This window comes from Centropristis striata, chromosome 17, assembly GCF_030273125.1.
Source record: "Centropristis striata isolate RG_2023a ecotype Rhode Island chromosome 17, C.striata_1.0, whole genome shotgun sequence".
Taxonomy (NCBI): domain Eukaryota; kingdom Metazoa; phylum Chordata; class Actinopteri; order Perciformes; family Serranidae; genus Centropristis; species Centropristis striata.
Window position 1 is genome coordinate 7,508,832 of NC_081533.1, and position 20,091 is coordinate 7,528,922.

At 41.0% G+C, this 20,091-nt stretch overlaps 1 protein-coding gene across 2 annotated transcripts; it reads left to right on the top strand.

Moving 5' to 3' along the window:
- Positions 1–354: 354 nt before the first annotated feature.
- plod3 (procollagen-lysine, 2-oxoglutarate 5-dioxygenase 3) lies at positions 355–19,666 on the top strand. 2 transcript variants are annotated; one of them, XM_059354359.1, is made up of 19 exons: positions 355–511; positions 7,241–7,332; positions 7,998–8,134; positions 9,728–9,891; positions 10,091–10,203; positions 10,939–11,002; positions 11,117–11,214; positions 12,221–12,322; positions 12,408–12,539; positions 12,637–12,758; positions 12,874–12,978; positions 13,366–13,491; positions 13,597–13,738; positions 13,856–13,969; positions 14,053–14,124; positions 14,252–14,356; positions 15,053–15,199; positions 17,023–17,148; positions 17,309–19,666. In XM_059354359.1, exons 1-19 carry the CDS (start codon positions 427–429, stop codon positions 17,462–17,464), a joined length of 2,202 nt encoding a protein of 733 aa, XP_059210342.1. In that variant the 5' UTR covers positions 355–426; the 3' UTR covers positions 17,465–19,666. The 2 variants fall into 2 exon arrangements, with proteins under 2 accessions (XP_059210342.1, XP_059210343.1); XM_059354360.1 differs by having other exon boundaries at positions 12,221–12,316.
- Positions 19,667–20,091: the final 425 nt, after the last annotated feature.

Below are 20,091 nucleotides of genomic sequence, written 5' to 3' on the forward strand. Positions count from 1 at the left end.
CCTCTCTCTCTCTCTCTCTCTCTCTCTCTCTCTCTCTCTCTCTCTCTCTCTGTCTCAGGAATGTGCCGTCAGACGTGGCAAACACTCACTTTCTCCATTTTCGCGAACTTTCTGCAGCCGGAGGCCACGAAACAATTCTCCGCCCACTCCTTTCCATTTGTACTGCTCTGATTGGCTCACACGGAACCGCTTCGGCGCGCTGATTCGCTGCTCTTACCTGTCAATCAATGCTCCTGCGCCTTCCATTGGCGTACGTGCGAAAGAGCCATTGACTTTGGTCTGTTGACATCGTAGTGTCGATGCATTGCTATCGCGATATCTGGAGCCGAGATTTAAGCAGTCCGGGTCCGGGATTGGAGGCAGTGAGGACGGAGAGCAGTCAGTTCTGGGTCTAACGGAACCGTTAACGGGGTTTTAGGAACAAACATGTCTTCGTGTGTCCTGCTCTGCCTGCTGGCTGTCGCCGTCTCCCTCAGCTCCGTGTCGGCCGACCAGCGGAGGCTCTCCCCAGGTAAGGCCGCCCCGGAGGTCCCCTAGCCCGCCCGGGCGGATCGCTCGACCGGGGCTCCGCTGGGGCTACGGATCCACATTCAGACCTATTATAACGGCTCCAACAGCGACTCAGAGCCGTCAATAATGTCCCACTGCGACTTTAGGACTTACTAACTGTTAGTTTCAGCTGCTGCGGAAAATATTTAACCTCAAACTGAACTTTTAACTGAGCCTGAGGCTAGCGAGCAGGAATTCACCCCGAGATCCTCAGATCACCATCAACTGATTTATCAACTGATTTATCATCTGATTTATCATCTGATTTATCAACTGGTTTATCATCTGATTTATCATCTGATTTATCAACTGATTTATCATCAGATTTATATTTGAGCTTGGAAGCAAGGCCAATAGAGGCCAAACATTGGGAAGATACTTAAATTTTCTGTTCACAATGGCTCAATTGACCTTTAGGTATACATTAATGTGACATGCCCATTGCTGATTAAATGTTCACAAAAGAAAAGCATGTTTAGGGTTGAGAAGAGTCACAACTTCAGTGCAAAAGTAAAAAAACAAATCACAATTTGCATTATTCACTTTTTAGCTTTTGAGAGTTTGGATACAAAATCCCAATAAATCTTAACTGTGTTCATATCTCTGACAAACTACCACAGAAACTTGTGGTTAAAACTTCATTTTAATGGCTGGTACAACTGAAGGTATTTGTTTGGACAAACACAATGATAACAACAAAGAGTTTAATTTAAGAGCTAATATCTAGACATTTTCCATGGTTTTATTGATAATAATCAAAATCATTATCAATAAAACCATGGGAAAATTGTCATTATATTTGTCCAAACAAATGTAGCTGTAGTTGTACCAGTCATTAAAATGAACAATAAATTGAAGAAACGATGGTGTAATATTTTTATTCCATCACTGTATAAACCTGTGAGGGGATGTGGAGAAAATATCATATTTTTTTAAATCAAAAAGCTTGATATGGATCCTGTAGCTCTGACAAATAAATGTAGGCATTAATTAATTCTTAAAATGTGACATAAATTGATATTTCAGATTTAATTTGCTTTTTATTTTGAGGCCAAACACAAAGACAACTGATTATTATTATTATTATTATTATTAATAATGACATGCTATTCATATTTATTTGGACTATTGTCAATACCTGCATATTGCAACACCTGTAGTTATTGGAGAAAAATACAAAAAAGAGTAAATGAAGGAATTAATGTACAATATTAATAGTTGTTATTATAAGGTATGATATTAACAATAGAAATATAACATAGTTTATTAATAAAACACTATTCATGCAAGAGACGAAGCTGAAATGTTCAATTATGACACATGAAAAAAGGACAAATGGACAATAAAAAACATTAAAATAAATAAAATAAAATGAGACTTCTCTCTATCTGTTTCTCACAATGTTTTGATTCTGATTTCATATCAATGCAGCAATAATAATAATACAATTATACGTTTTGTGGCCGAAACTAACAGTTACTTTCATTAACCAGCTGATTATTTGCTTTACTGGTTAGTTGATTGATTGTTTGCTTCATAAAATGTCACAAAAAGTGAGAAAAGTGTGAGTGTGGAAGGTGAAGTTTGGTAAAACATCTCGTTTTCTTCTCCAGAATCCAGATATTCACGTTAATATAATTAATGATGAGAAAATCAGGAATTTCTCAGATTTAAGAGCCTGAAAAAAAACCATTTTCTGACATTTTTTCCATGAAAAATAACTACCGGTAATTGTTGCAGCTCTGGTGCCTTAATGATACTTTGTATTTGAAGCTTATGAGTTTTTTTTTTGCTGAATGTGCGTTTTCTACCTTTGATGATGAAATGAAGCCAGAAAAAACCCTTCCTCTTTGTTTCTGAAACGAGCAGAAAATCCAGTAAACGTGATTCTCCAGCAGAATGTTTGTAGTTTGTAAATGATAGTTTGTTGGTTTTTCCTGGTGTTGGAGAGCAGCTCTTAAAGCACTGATGTGTGTGTGTGAGCAGCAGCAGAAAGTTCCAGAAGGATCCAGAAGGCTCCGTATGTCTGCTGCTCCTCCACACACACTCACACACTAGCTGTTTGTGTCAGACAGGTTTAGTCAGAACCAGCTCCAGTCTGAGCTCAATAATCCAGTTAAAAAACAAGACAAATAAAGACGTTTTTGCAGTCTAACAGTACAGAATGAGGTGAAGAGGTGAGAAATAAAACCAGTTTTTCCCCTACCAAATTGTACATTTTAACTTAAATGCATCAATCTTGTGCACTTTGAGAGCTAAACACAAACAGCAAACACCTCACACAACATTTTTCACAGTCGGGAGATACCGTGACATAGAATCTTTATGCCCCCTGGAGAATTTCTTTTTCAATGAAAAACCCGAATTTGGTGCCTCTCGCACATTCTAATGCCACCATTCCATCATGTACACTTGTCCTAATGATCGCATATTTTATTAATTATTGTAAAGAAAATAAGGGTTCTTCAATGTCTTTTAAGGCATCTTATTTTGACAGTCTTCTTGTAAATTCTTTGATGGATTCTGTTCACACACTGTGCTCTTATTCTGAAAGCTGCATGTGTTTAGCGACAAGAAGTAATTCAGATTGTTATTCACAGTTGACCTTTGTGTGATTAAAGCAACATTTATTATAAGCTAATGTTAGCTTGCAGCTACCAAACAGTGCATGCAGCACATAGACTGTTTATAAATAATGGACGTAGTCACCGTGACGTCACCCATTGGTTTGTGGCCCGTTGGAAGCATCGAGTTCATCGTTACACTCGTCGCCATCTTGTTTCACCATCTTGTTTCACCATCTTGTTTCCGATACGGGGAGCAGACCATATCCGGACTGTGGAGGAGCGAGAGGGATCTGACTAGCGACTAACGAGTGTCTGTTAGTCCAACCAAACGCTGAACAAGACATTTTTACTGAACAAAACGTTCAAATAAACTGTCATTAAGTGAAAATACAGTGAAAGGGTCAAAGTTATGAGACCAAATCGATAAATGTCCTTTTTTATAGCTATGTAACGTTATATATAACTTTATTGACACATTGCCGTGGATACGCATTGTTCTGCTTCTCTCCTGATGACGGCTGGCCTTGTTAGTGACCTGTCAATCAATGGTAGCCACGCCCCAAATCATAGATTCTTTATCTTCTATTTTCTTCTAAATGGGACCATTATTAGAACTATTAACATCAGATTGTCTTGAAGAAGATTGAGACCATAGTGTGGTCCTTAAAAAAAATTTCTGAGGTAATAAATCAAGTGAGAAGTTTTCAAATTTTGCATTGAAATGAATGGACAGATTTTTTTTGCAGCCAAAGTTAGCACCCCCTGCTGGAATTTTCGGTAGAATGCAGCTTAAGGCACTTCCTGGTTTGCCTCCATGCTCAGACATGGAGATTGACGCCTTATGTGTTTGGACCTCGGTAAACCAGCTCGGTATTCAGTGTGTGTGTAAGTCTGTCTCGGAGGACGGAGAGGTCGGGGGAATGAGTGACTGGCGGGTGACAGACACTCTGCTGAGAAGCGGCAACACAACACAGTAGAACTTTATATCAATGAAAGTGTAAATATACTTTAAGTAGCTTGAAATGTGACTATAGCGCGGCAAATTAGCCTAAAGCGGGCCGCCACAGTCTAGGTCGTTAATGGGAAACTGCATGTGTGTGCGTGCATTGGGCAGAACTCCGCTGCTCGCAATTCAGAGAGCAGACGACAATTGTACACGTCAAACATGTAGAGACAGAAATGACATGCTGACGTGTACATAAAATAAATAACATAAGGCTATTTAGTATGTTTAATAAAAGGACAAAATATAGACCTATTCTATAGGAAAGGTAACCTTAAATGACTTCTGTTGTGATTTAAAATAAAATAAATTTGATTATCGTGGGGGGGGGGGCACTGCATTATATTAGGGGCACCCCCCGCCCCCTTTGACAATCAAATTAATTTTATTTTCTAGCACCAGATCACAACACAAGTCATTAAAGGTAACTTTTCCTATAAATCTGGTCCTTTTATTTAACAAACTAAATAAGCTTATGTTATTTATCCTATATACAAGACTGTGTGTCATTTCTGGCTCAACAAAGCAGCTTATAATTCTCCTCTGCTCTCTGTAGTGCGCGTAACCGTAACCCCGATGCTCACACACAAACACACGTGCTCCAGGGTTTCCATTAATGACCTAGACTGTGGCTCCTCCTCTGAGACATCCACGCACATTCACACACACAGTGGCCCTCATTTATCAAATGAGCGTAGAAACGAACGTATCTCTCCAATCACAGCGTGACAATGATCGGCTGTTGATAAATGCGGCGGCTGGAAACAAGCGTCATTTAAATACCACGCCCTAATATATAAGTAATATATACCTGATTCAGAAGGCTCGCTTCCAGAGTTTATGATACCGAATGACGCAATACGGCCAAAAAGAGGATTTTCCCCCCTAAAGTCAGCTTTATTAGCAAAGTGCACCATTACAAATGACAATAGGGGCAATATAGACAAATTACAGAAATACACAGCGACAGAGATTTATGAAATAAAAGTTGTTATAGTTATAAACTCAAACAAGTTCAGTGAATATTTTACATTTGGAGCACGGACTTAGAAGTTTTCACAGCTTTTTGGTTGAAGGAGGTAAACAATGTTTTAAAGTAAGTTTTAATTCCAAAAGAAGAGGAATTTCTCAGAGTCAGAAAGTGAAACGCTGACGTCCAACAGCAGCAACACAACAAACTGGTTTTGTTTGGCAGCATAAAAAGTGAAAAGGAAGGAAATCAGTGGTGCTGTCAGCAGAGTAGCGGACTATTAAACTCCTGGCGAGGTTTGAGTAATTCATTTATACATCGTGATATATAAAGCCTAATAATCTATATAATATCTGAATAATGTTATTATTATGATGGAGATATATTATTCACCTCTTTACATTTACTAATAATGTTGTCCTAGTCAGAGGAACGTGTGGCAGCGCTGATTGGAAATGTTTCTATTCGGGCAGCACTGGTGGTAAAAGAGACGCTGGCGCTCCGGTGTCCAGCTGGATAACAGTAAACAGCAGAAGACAACAACATTTAATATCCTCAGCTAGTATTCTGGTTAAAGAATTTCACGATTGCAGGGTGTATTTATTTTAAATGATGTTTTAATTATCAATGATGTAGTCGAAACATGTTTGCTTTGTCACCATTAAAAATCAAAACACCACAGAGTTTGATCAGCTCCAGGCATCGATACTATAGTCTAAGATCAATTCTCAGACTCAGACGTGTGACTTCACGCTGACTCAAACCTGCGTACATGAGCTGAGAGCAGACTGAGATCTGATCGTACCCTCCACTCACGTCCACATTGATAAATTCCGAGGCTTGTAGAAATGATCGTACGCCCACTTTACGCTCACTTTCTGTCGAACACTCGTTTGATAAATGAGGGCCACTGAATTTACCAAGCTGCCCACCCCACTTCTCTGCTGCAAAGCAATTCCAGCATGATAGAGAGATGCCTGATGCCTCCCAGTCTGTCTCAGTCCCGTCCCCACATCATCTCTCCGTATGAACTAAATACCATCAACCTGTCCGGCCGACCACAGATGATCCAAACTCTCCAAACACACATGCATTCCCTGTTCAGTTAGCATTAGCTGACAAAGTAGTTTTAATCACAAAAGGCTAAGCTGTGCCTAACGGTCTGAATTACTTCCTGATGCTAAACACATGCTGCTTTCAAAATAAGAGCACAGTGTGTTAACAGAATCCACCACAGAATTTACTAGAATCATTTGAGGTGTGTGTGTGTGTGTGTGGACAGCTGTGTCTGTGTGTGTGTTTGTGTGTGCGTGTGCATGTGTGTCTCTCTCTTTATGTGTGTGTGTATGTGTGTGCGTGTGTGTGTGGACAGCTGTGTCTATGTATGTGTGTGTGTGTGTGTGTGTGGACAGCTGTGTCTATGTATGTGTGTGTGTGTGTGTGTGTGTGTGGACAGCTGTGTCTATGTATGTGTGTGTGTGTGTGTGTGTGTGGACAGCTGTGTCTGTGTGTGTTTGTATGTGTGAGTGTGTGTATGTGTGGACAGCTGTGTGTGTGTGTGTGTGTGTGTGTGTGTGTGTGTTTTAACTCGTTCCTGTTTTATTGTGAAAGGACATTATGAAGTGACTGAGGGAGGAAACATGGAAATAAATGAGATTAATGAACAGAAATATTAGTTTTTTTGAATAATTAATAGTTAGTGGAGCTGATGAAAACATCCAGAATTCTGATCTGTAATTCTAAACAATTTACTGTTTACGATCATTAAAAATAACAACAATAAATAATTTTAACCCTGAACAAAGACAACAACTACCAGATAAATGTTTCATATTTTAATCATAAAGGAACTACTGTTCCCAGAATCCACTGGGACTGAAAGATCGTTCCAATCCACCAAAATTTAGTTTGAATTTCAGTAATTTCAGATTAATTACAGCACAAAGACATTAACCCTTAAACTGCCCTGGAGACAAATAATAGACAGTAAATGTCTATTTATAGTATTTATCTGCAAATCAACCAAAATTTAATTTAATTTTTAATTTAATAAAATGGAATTTTAGAAGTGTTTGTTGCTCCACGTATTGTGTCTAAATAGTTTGTGTACTAATGTGTACTACTACTAAGTGTTTGTGTTTGTGTTTGTAGAGAACCTACTGGTGATCACAGCAGCTACAGAAGAGACTGATGGCTTCACACGCTTCATGAGGACAGCTAGAGAGTTTAACTACACTGTCAAGGTACACACACACACACACACACACACAGGCACACACAGAGACACACACATAGGCACACAGAGACACACACACACACAGACGCACACAGACAGGCACAGACAGACACAGGCACACAGACACAGACACACGCACAGGCACACACAGACACACACACAGGCACACAGAGAACATAGACACACACACACACTACAGACACACACGCACACACACAAGCCCACACAGACACACAGAGAACACACACACACACACACACACACACACACACACACACACACACACACACAGACACACACACAGGCACAGACGGACAGACAGACACACAAACACACACACACACACACACACACACTGACAGGCACACACAGACACACACACTACAGACACACAAGCACACAGAGACACACACACAGGCACACAGAGAACACATACAGACACACACGGGCACACAGTCACACACACACAGACACGGGGCACACACACACACGGGCACACAGACACACATACACACGGGCAAACAGACACACAGACGCACACAGACACAGACACAGACACACACACACACAGACACACACACACACAAGAATTCTCTGCCCATTTTCATTTTAGATCCATTTAAACAAACGACTGCAGGAATGTCAACATTTTGTGTGTGTGTGTGCGTGCAGGTGCTGGGTCTGGGGGAGGAGTGGAAGGGGGGGGACGTGGCTCGGACAGTGGGTGGAGGTCAGAAGGTCAGGTGGCTGAAGAAAGAGCTGCTGAAACATTCTGACAACAAGGACATGGTTGTCATGTTCGTGGACAGGTAGGAACACCTGTCTGACTGTGTGTCCTCATTTCTCTTTACTCTTTGTTCTCGGCTTCTCTTTATCTTTTTATTCTCATTCTTTACTTTTTGTTCCTTTCTTTCGTCTTCAATGTGAAACCTGACTCACCTGTTCTACTTACACAGACCTGAGAACAAAGGTGTGTTTATAAAAGTGGAGAATATGAAGGTAGTTATTGTGTTATCAGGAGTATTCAGTTTCATTGATGATTAAGATCAAAAGTCTTGCTGCACAAGCAGAAAAAAACGTGAAACGGTTAATCCCCTGAACCCCAAAATCCACCTAGACTGGTTTTACCCATGCTGCCTTGCGAACTTGATTTCGTTTCGAGCTGCAAGTCAGCATGGTGTCCATGACCAATTCTTAGCCCTGCTTTTGGTATCCAATCACAGAATGGGGAGGGACGGCAAGACGATGAAGTGTACTGTTGGACAGACGGAAACTTGTAGTTTTCTTACGGATCCAACATGGCTGCAGCAGATGCAAAGCTCTCTTTGGATCTAGCTGTAGACAGTGTTCTAGATAGTTTAGAGCCAAAGTTTATTTTAAAAGAAGAACAACATTTGGCTTTACACTCCTTTATCACCACCAAAAAGGATGTTTTAACCTTGCTTCCAACAAGATTTGGCAAAAGCCCAATCTACCAACTAGCCCCGTTAGTGGCTAATCTAATGGGGTTAGCGAGACCCCGGTCGTTGTGGACGTCTCGCCGTATAATTGATACGATTAGTTAAGAACTACGTACAGATGCTTATGATAGACATTCGTAGCGCCCAATAAATGGCTCTGAATGATCGTAAACCACGCCTCCTCTACTGCAAAATGAATAGGTGGTCTCCAGACTATATCTCATTTGCGATATAGTCTGGCATTAGCCAGGCTAAAATCCACCAGCAGGTTTAAAAAATCTCAGAAAATCTATAAATCTATTTATCATAGAAAGAAAATGTGAAAAAGACATAATGGTCAGAGTTGGAACTTTCCAATGGTCCTTGAACTTTTACTTTGAAACTCTGTTGTCCGTCAGAAGCTTTTATTCTGAAACCCTCACCTCTCCCTTCAGAAGCTTTTATTCTGAAACCCTCTCCTGTCAGAGGCTTTTATTCTGAAACCCTCAATTCTCCTGTCAGAAGCTTTTATTCTGAAAGCCTCTCCTCTCCTGTCAGGAGCTTTTATTCTGAAACCCTCTCCTCTCCTGTCAGAAGCTTTTATTCTGAAACCCTCTGCTCTCCTGTCATACGCTTTTACTCTGAAACCCTCTATTGTCAGATGCTTTTATTCTGAAACCCTCTGCTCACCTGTCAGAAGCTTTTATTCTGAAACCCTCACGTCTCCTGTCAGAAGCTTTTATTCTTAAAACCTCTCTTGTCAGAAGCATTTATTCTGAAACCCTCACGTCTCCTGTCAGAAGCTTTTATTCTTAAAACCTCTCTTGTCAGAAGCATTTATTCTGAAATCTTCACCATTCCTGTCAGAAGTTTTTATTCTTAAAAACTCTCTTGTCAGAAGCTTTTATTCTGAAATCTTCACCATTCCTGTCAGAAGCTTTTATTCTGAAACCCTCTCTGCAGCTATGACGTCATCTTTGCGTCCGGTCCTGAGGAGCTGCTGTCCAAGTTTTCCCGTCTGGGTCACCAGGTGGTTTTCTCCGCTGAGGGCTTCTGCTGGCCTGATCAGAGACTGGCCAACAAGTACCCCGAGGTGCATGCTGGGAAACGCTACCTGAACTCTGGAGGTGAGACACTGCTCAGTGTTCAAGCTGTAATTGTTCATGTTATATAAACGTTGTATGAAGTTTGTGCGTACCGATCAAAACAAATTTCGTGTCGATTTTTTATCATCATACTTTATATAATCTTTTCATATTTCTCTGTTTGTATTGTATTGTATTTAAATGATTTCTATCCATTGTTGATTGTTGATTGTGTGTTCAGGGTTCATCGGCTTCGCCTCAGAGCTCAGTACGATTGTCCAGCTGTGGAAATACAAAGACAACGACGACGACCAGCTGTTCTACACTAAGATCTACCTGGACAAGACTCAGAGGGTAAACACAGCACGCTATGACCTCACTACTGATGACCTCAACACTGACTCACTTCATTACTTACCCACTTCTTTAATCACTGACTTACTTATGGAATTATTTACAGACTTGTTTAATAATTTACTTATTTTATTATTGACTTATTTAATTACTTACTGACTTACATAGTTAATTAATTAATTAATTAATCAATTAATTAATTAATTACTGACTTATTTAATTACATAGTTAATTGATTACTGACTTATTCAATTACTTACTTATATAGTTACTGATTTATTTAATCACTTACTTATTTAATTACTGACTTATTTAATCACTTACTTACTTATTTAATCACTTACTTACTTATTTAATTACTGACTTATTTAATCACTTACTTACTTATTTAATTACTGACTTATATAATCACTTACTGACTTATTAAATTACTTAGTTACTTAATTACTTATTTATTTAATTACTGATTTGTTTAATCATTTACTGACTTATTTAATTACTGATTTGTATAATCACTTACTGACTTATTTAATTACTTACTTATTTAATTAGTTACTTATGTAATTACTGACTTATTTAATCACTTTCTGACTTATTTAATTACTGACTTATTTAATCACATACTGACTTATTTAATTACGTCTTTAATTACTGACTTCTTTAATTACGGACTTATTTAAACAAGCAAACTAAATCTTTGTCACTGACGAGGAAATGTGTCTCTCATCTCTGCAGACAAAGTTCAACATGACTCTGGACCATCGCTCCAGAATCTTCCAGAACCTGAATGGAGCTGTCGGTGAGAGACACACACACACACACACACACACACACACACACACACACACACACACACACACACAAACACACTATTCACACTGTGTAAATATAAACGTGTATCTCTGTTGGTCAGATGAGGTGGTGTTGAAGTTCGAGAGGGCAAAGGTCAGAGCAAGGAACGTCGCCTACGACACACTTCCTGTCATCATCCACGGAAACGGCCCCACCAAGGTACCGACCAATCACAGCCGTCCTCCAGCACCATGTGACGCTGCGGTCCCCAGAACACCCTGAGCTAGTTTAGTGTTTCTTTACAGCACAGTGGTAGGGACAGACTCTTCAGGGTTCGAGTATAACTCAGAACATGATTCATAAAAACAACAAGTGAAGGAAGTCTGTGATTAAGAAACACACAGAGAAACCAGCTCTCAGCTCCTCTTTACCTCTCAACACTGTAGCACAGAAACCAGGAGGCTACCAGCTGTTTGCTTCACACAACCAGTAAAATTATGTCAAAATAAAGTTAACTGACTGAAACAGCATCACTACTTCTCAACTGTTTTCCTATTCATATAATTTTTCTTCTTCTTCTTCTTCTTCTTCTTCTTCTTCTTCTTCTTCTTCTTCTTCTTCTTCTTCTTCTTCTTCTTCTTCTTCTTCTTCTTCTTCTTCTTCTTCTTCTTCTTCTTCTTCTTCTTCTTCTTATTATTATTATTATTATTATTATTATTATTATTATTAAGAAAAATAATACCCTAACCCTTTTTTCTTCTTTCTTTTATTGGTGTTTTCAGCTTAAAACAAAAGAGAAAATACAAATACATTGGTATCATAGGCCACGTATTAGTGTAAAGAAAAACATTTTCTTTCTCATTTAATCACTGACTTATTTATTACTGACTTTTTTTAATTACTTACTGACTTATTTAATCACTGACTTACTTATTTAATCACTGACTTACTTATTTAATTACTGACTTACTTATTTAATTACCTTCCTTTATGTGCATGAGTTCACTGCAACAGCAGCTGCTGACTCATTTTTCTGTTCACTTTCAGTGGAGACTGTTTGACTACTTGTGAAAAAAATTAGACTAAAAAAACATGTCTGAAAAGAGAGAAGCCATCCCTCCACCTGATGAGCATTTATGGGTCATGTAGAAGCTCCAGCTCTGGTGTCGTGTTCTCAGGACTGTGAGGAGGATCAGGTGACAGAAATCTTTCTTTGTCTCTGCAGCTGCAGTTGAACTATCTGGGTAACTATGTTCCCACGGCATGGACCTTTGAGAACGGCTGTGCCATCTGCGATGACGACCTGCTGTTCTTCAACGAGGTTCCCGTACGCACCCTCTACTGGTGTTGCCGACATTAGAGCTCTTTGGCTTGTTTTGTTTTGTTAAACTTTTTAAAATGTGTGTGTTTAGGATGAGGAGATGCCTCTGGTGTACGTCGCTGTGTTTATCGAAAAGGCAACTCCATTCATGGAGGAGTTCTTGGACCGACTGACGATGTTCAACTACCCCATCGAAAGGATCCGCCTCTTCATCCACAACAACGTACGACACAAACCGAGAAATCTGTCCTCCTGTGTTCTGATCAGCTCTGCTGTGTTTCAGTCCTGCTCTGATGTGTCGCCCTCTACCTTTGATCCAGGTCGTGTACCACGAGCGCCACATCCAGTGGTTCTGGGAGCGCTACAGAGCTCTGTTCCCCGACGCCCGGCTGGTCGGACCGGAGGAGAACCTGCAGGAGAACAAGGCCAGAGCCATGGCTGTGTGAGTGCAGAGAGAAAACATTCAGACTGAGAATTTTGAGTGTGAGACTTAATGATTAGTCAGTTGTTATGGAAACAAGTTCCTCAATAACATGTACCTGTGTGTCTGTGTGCAGTGAGACCTGTAGGAAGGATCCAGAGTGTGATTACTATTTCAGTATTGACTCCGAAGTGGCCTTGACGAACCCGGACACGCTGAGGATACTTATTGAGGAAAACAAGTATGTGACGCCAACAATTACACACTAGTAGCCTTCTGTATAAACTACACCCTAACAAGTACAAACTTATGACCTAATGTGTATTCAAAGCTCTTACAGGAGCACACAAGTATCAGTTTATATACCTGACACCCTACACAAGTACACATGTAGAACTTCTAGATAACCTAACAGTTTCACACTATGCACTTTTATATTACCCTACCCCCTAACAAGTACACTGGTATCCTTGTTCATGCCCTACACCCTCACAGGTGCACACTCATATACTTGTGCAGCACCGCCTGGTAACCTCACAATCAAACCAAATGTTCTGTGTACATGTTGTTGTTTTTTTTGCCGAATTAAATAATTCGTCTTCATGTTTGTTTTAAATTTCTGTTACAGATCAGTTATAGCTCCAATGTTGTCCAAACACGGGAAGCTGTGGAGTAACTTCTGGGGCGCTCTGAGTCCTGAAGGGTACTACTCCAGATCTGAAGACTACATCGAGATCGTCCAGGGCAAGAGAGTGTGAGCACACAAACAGTAGTTTAGTCGAATATCTGGTTTCCTTTAAGGGCCATGTTTTGTTGATAAACTTATAAGCATTTTCTTATGGTTTGTCTGTGTGTTCAGTGGTCTTTGGAACGTGCCCTACGTCACCCAGGCTTACCTGATCAAGGGCAGCATGCTGCGGTCCAAACTGTCCCAGGTGAACCTGTACGTGGATGAGGCTATGGACCCTGACATGGTGTTCTGCAGGAGCATCAGAGACCAGGTAACACATGGTGAACACCTGAACAAATATAATTTGGTTCACTTTAAGTCATTTTGTGTTATTGATTATTTAGAATAAAATCAAATAAACCTTCAAATGTCATCTTTGCGTCCACAGGGAGTCTTCATGTTCGTGTCAAACCGCGATGAATTCGGTCGTCTGGTGGCGTCGACCAACTTCAACACGTCCAGGCTCCACCCGGACATGTGGCAGATCTTCGACAACCCTGTGGTCAGACAAACAAACTAACATCAACATGAACACGTGGTTAAACTGAATGGAGGCACAGGCTGAATGTGTGTGTGTGTTTGCAGGACTGGAAGGAGAAGTACATCAGTGAAAACTACTCCAAGATCTTTGAAGATGAGAAGAGCTTTGTTGAGCAGGTAACAACACACAAATGAATGTTGTGTTTTTGACTGAAAGGGTCAGAACAATACAACAATTAAAGTTTTAACAATAATTTCTACCACATGTAGATCAAAAATAATCTCCACTCCGTGTCTCTCTCAGCCCTGTCCAGATGTTTACTGGTTTCCAGCCTTCTCAGAGAAGATGTGTGATCATCTGGTGGAGACCATGGAAGCCAATGGCGAATGGTCTGGAGGATCGCACAAGGTAACCTGTCCAGCTGTTTTCCTGTCTGTCAGTCAGTACGTTTACATGACACTTAAAAAAAAACTAATTATTGCCTTAATCTGACTGTAATTGGACAACTGAAGTGCATGTAAACGTGATAGTCCTACTAATGTTGGAGTTTTCCAACTCTGAATGGGACACCCAGATAATGCGATTGAAATAGAATTTTTGCGACAACGCATGCATGCATGCCCCACCCCTCACGCTGGCGTATGACCCCGGAACAAAAACATTCAAGAAAGCCCGTCGCAGTACATAGCCGGTCACATTAGCTGGTCACATTAGTCGCTCATAGTAGCCGGTCACATTAGCCTTTCATTAGCTGCTCACAGTAGCCGGTCGCATTAGCTGCTCACATTAGTTATTATAAGTAGCGGCGACACAAAGTGTCAAACTGAGGTCAACCGGAAAGGGGGCCATATTATCCCGCTGAAACGACGCATATCGCCACCCAGTGTTGAGGAGGAGGACATGTTCCCGTCAGTTATTCAATTTTCTCAATTGCATGTAAACTGGGACAAGGACAGAAGTCCGATGAGACGCCAAAATCGATTTTTAAGCATAGCTCTATTAAACTGTGCATGTAAACACACTGACTGTGTGTAACGGAAGTGGAAAGTGACTTTAGTGAGTGTTGGGCTTTGAATGTTTTGTCTTTTCTCTGTGTGTTTTCAGGACGAGCGTCTGGCCGGTGGTTATGAAAACGTTCCCACTGTGGATATCCACATGAACCAGATCGGATTTGAGAAGGAGTGGATGAAATTTCTCAAAGAGTACATTGCTCCTGTCACCGAAAAACTCTATCCTGGATATTACCCGAAGGTACAGTCCAGACACTACCCCGAGATCTAGATTAGACACTATCCTTAGATACAGTCCAGACACTGACCCAACCTACAGTCCACACACTACCCCAACCTACAATCCAGACACTACCCCAAACTACAGTCCAGACACTACCCCAACTTACAGTCCAGACACTACCCAAACCTACAGACCAGAAACTACCCCAACCTACAGTCCAGACACTACCCCAACCTACAGTCTGAAATCCGGTCCTGACATTTATACAACATACAATCTTGGCATTGCCCCGAATTCCAGTTCTGACACTCCCTGAATGAGCAGTCGAGACACTACCCCAGGGTACAGTCCAGCTTCTATCCCAACATACAGACACTATCCCAATGGGCATTCCAAGTAATACCTCAAGGTACAGTCCAGACTCTACTACAAGATTCAGTCCAGACATTACCCCAACCAACCGTGCAAAAACTACCCCAACCTACCGTCCAGACACTAGCCCAACCTATAGTCCAAACACTAGCCCAACCTACAGTCTTGATACTACCCCATCCTACCGTCCAGACCCTAGCCCAACCTATAGTCCAAACACTAGCCCAACCTACAGTCTTGATACTACCCCATCCTACCGTCCAGACCCTAGCCCAACCTAAATTCCAGACACTAGCCCAACCTACAGTCTTGGTACTACCTCAACCTACAGTCCAGACACTACCACATTGCCAACCTATAGTCCATATACTACCCCGAGATTCCGTCCATACACTACCCCTACCTACAGTCTCGACACTACCCCTACCTACAGTCTCGACACTACCCCGAGATCCAGTCCAGGCACTACCCTCGAGATCCAGTCCAGGCACTACACCAAGATCCAGTCCAGACACTACCCTGAGATCAGAGTCAAGACACTACCCTGAGATCCAGTCCAGATATTACCCCAACCTACAGTCCAGATACTACACCATGGTACAGTCCAGACACTACCCTGACCTACAGTCCACACACTACCCCGAGATCCAGTCCGGACACTTCCCAGACCTACAGTCCAGACACTACCTCAACCTACAGTCCAGAAACTGCCCCAACCTACAGTCCAGACACTGCCCCAACCTACAGTCCAGACACTACCCCACCCTACAGTCCAGACACTACCCCACCCTACAGTCCAGACACTACCCCACCCTACAGTCCAGACACTACCCCAACCTACAGTCCAGACACTACCCCAACCTACAGTCCAGACACTACCCCAACCTACAGTCCATACACTACCCCAACCTACGGTCCAAATATTACCCTAACCTACAGTCCAGATACTACCACAAACTACAATCCAGACACTACCCCTACCTACAGTCTCGACACTACCCCGAGATCCAGTCCAGGCACTACCCTCGAGATCTAGTCCAGGCACTACACCAAGATCCAGTCCAGACACTACCCTGACCGACAGTCCACACACTACCCCAAGATCCAGTCCGGACACTACCCAGACCTACAGTCCAGATACTACCCCAACCTACAGTCCAGATACAACCCCAACCTACAGTCCAGATACTACCCATACCTACAGACCAGACACTACCCCGAGTTCTAGATTAGACACTACCTCACCCTACAGTCCAGACACTGCCCCACCCTACAGTCCAGACACTACCCCAACCTACAGTCCAGACACTACACTAGCTTACAGTCTAGACACTAGCCTGACCTACTGTCCAGACACTACCCCTGAGATCCAGTTCAGACACTACCCCAACCTACAGTCCAGACTCTACCACATGGTACAGTCCAGACACACGTACCTGATCTGACTTGCCTGTCTTCTGTGTGTGCAGGCCCAGGCCATCATGAACTTTGTGGTGCGTTACCGTCCTGATGAGCAGCCGTCTCTGAGGCCACATCACGACTCCTCCACCTTCACCATCAACATCGCCCTGAACAACAAGGGCATCGACTATGAGGTACACACATCTTATCCCATCAAACTCTCCAGCACCTTATGTTTCAGGACGAAATTACAACTCAAACCAACTCAAACCAAATGACGAAAATTAGTTGAAGAGTGACTAACTGAGAGGTTTTGATTTTTGACGTGAGCATATGTGTTCCTGTGTGTGTCAGGGTGGAGGCTGCAGGTTCCTGCGTTACGACTGTAAGGTGGAGTCTCCCAGGAAGGGCTGGTCCTTTATGCACCCCGGCCGCCTGACACACTACCATGAGGGTCTGCCCACCACCAAGGGGACCAGATATATCATGGTGTCCTTCGTTGACCCGTAGACACGCTGACGATCTGTGTGTGGTTAAAGAGCCTTCCTGTTCCTCAGACACACCAACCACTTCAACCGGTCTACTGTGTGTGAGCGTGTGTGTGTGTGAATGTAAGTGTGTGTGAACATCAGTCAACCTCATCATCACTGATGGAGACAGGGCGGAGGAAACGACGTGATGACCTTGAATGCATCGTCTCAGAACATTTTTTTGAAAGTTTGTCTTTTTTCTGATTGAATAGAACTTCCCCTGTGATCCTGGTACAGATGTTACAGCTTTCACAGAGGACCCTGAATGCACCGTTACTTACAACATTTCAGAATAAGAGTCACTTTATTTCACATTCATTTCGTAACTTCGGACAAGAGAATGTGGTATTTCAAAACAAGAGTTTCTTGTCGAGGTTAAAATCTTTTTTTTTCACCGTGCTGCCTTATCTGATCATACCACCTGAACCTATGCAAGCAGAACAACACTCTGTGTGTGTGTGTGTGTGTGTGTGTGTGTGTGTGTGTGTGTGTGTGTCACCTCTCTGCTGTTACACTCCATCAAACTTCTACAAACAGATGTTGCTACAGATTGAAGTTCCTGAGTGTTCCACAGCAGCACCGTCAGCACTGGTCCTGCAGGGTGTGCTCTCTCTCTCTCTCTCTCTCTCTCTCTCTCTCTCTCTCTCTCTCTCTCTCTCTCTCTCTCTCTCTCTCTCTCTCTCGTTCCAAAGCAGAAGTTGCATCATTTTTACCATCATAATCTACACTCCCCTACAAAGCCTAACTGCAGTAGCTACATTTTTGGTCGAAACTGAGTTATAACTTAAAATTAACTCCTTGATGTCTGTTTTATCTTGTGACAAAGTTTTAGATTTCAATTTTGCTTTATTTCAGAGAAAGAATGATACAAAGATTAAACTGAAAACCAAAGCAGACCGCAGTAAGTTCACTCGCCGCAATCTGATTTGGAAATATGTACGCATTTAAACATAAAACAAAAGCAGTGTTGCCTTGTATTTCTTCATTGTGTTGAATAGTTAAGACAGTAATAATATAAATTATAAGTTTATTTTATAGGGAAATTATTATCTAGATACTGATCAAGTAAAAAAGTGAGATAAAATTATATTAACCCTATAAAGCAACCCTCAAAGTTTTTGAGACCTCTACATCATCAGTGTGATATTTTTTCCCCAGAAAAAACGATACATACATGTGTTGAAGATAAACAAACTGAGCAACAAATTGCACAAAAATACAAGATGTAGCAAAAATAATTTGCTGGTTCCACTGGTGGATCTGTCATTGCTGCATGAAAACTTCTTATCAGCAGATGTATGATGTTGTGTGATATGGGAAAAAAATATTTTGCATGTTTGACGAAAATGTTAAAAGGAAAGGCAAAGTTTTAATTGGTTAAAAATATTAGTTTTTATGTTTTTGTTAGTTCCAGAAAAACAAAAAGTAAGTAAAGAATTGCAAAAAAGACCTGATGTATATAAATATCAAATATGATACAAATTAGAATTCATATATGCAAATTGATGTTATTATTATGCTTTTAATTTGTCAGCAGGTTCAATAAACACTCCAGTTTTAAAAAATGTGAATTTTCTGATAATTATCATGATTTTTTTTAGCATAAAAATGACATCAACACTTGCAGAAATAGGTGTTATATCACTTACCTACCTGTAACCCATTTGGCTTTAAAACTTTAAAGCAGTTTTTCTCAGTTTAACCCCTTGCTTAGTTACTGCAGTCGGACTCTGTAGGGCAGAATAAATTATCTGTCACATCATCATCATCAACAGATTATCATACAAGAGATTATTCCTTGTTCCCCCGGTGGTTCCTGTGATCAGCAGGTCAGAGCTCCGACCCCCCGAACACAGAAATCAGGAGAAAGAAACGTAGATAGTTATTAAAAGTATTTTTTAAGCCAAAAGTTTTGTGAGTAAATGTGTGAATCAAGTGTTCAGGAGATGAAACTCCACTTTGAGATGTTTTTAAACTGTTATACTGGGAAGACTTTTATATTTTCATGTTTCTTTGTGTGTTGTATTTCCGTGGCGGAGGCGTCCCGCCCGGCTCTGCCTTAAGTTTCTCTGCGTGCCTGTTGACGCCACCAGTCGACCGTCTCCGGCTTTGTACAAACTGCGTTAAATTATTTGACTGAGCGAATAATAAGTTTTGAGATTTGAATAAATAATTTCACCGTCACAGCCGGCTGCGTTTGATTATTGAGTTCGTGTTGGAAACAATTTCTGCCTTCTAAAGTGCCAAGTTCCTAAATAAATACATAAATGACAATAAGATGCCAATAAATGCACCAAAGTTCATATTGACTTTAATGAAATGATAAATTGTGACCTTTATGTTTTACATCTCCATCTTTATTTTTCACTTAAGTATGAAGCATTTTTAATGCAAATAAACTGAATTTATTGTTGGTTGAATTGAATTGAATGAAAAACTACAAATGTACTGTGTGTAATATATACGTACTATAAACTGGATTACAAATGTTTTTGATTTCAAAGACAATCAAAACTGTAACCAATTAAACTTTCAAGTGTAAATCATTTAAATGCACTTTTTCTTTTTTTTAATCTGGGCTGATTTTCAATATTATGTCCAATATTA

Coding starts and splice junctions, on each gene's coding strand:
- plod3 (XM_059354359.1), top strand. CDS start 427: ATGTCTTCGTGTGTCCTGCTCTGCCTGCTGGCTGTCGCCGTCTCCCTC. Junction 8,135..9,727: donor GTTGTCATGTTCGTGGACAG/GTAGGAACACCT, acceptor CCCTCTCTGCAG/CTATGACGTCATCTTTGCGT. Junction 12,979..13,365: donor ATACTTATTGAGGAAAACAA/GTATGTGACGCC, acceptor TTTCTGTTACAG/ATCAGTTATAGCTCCAATGT.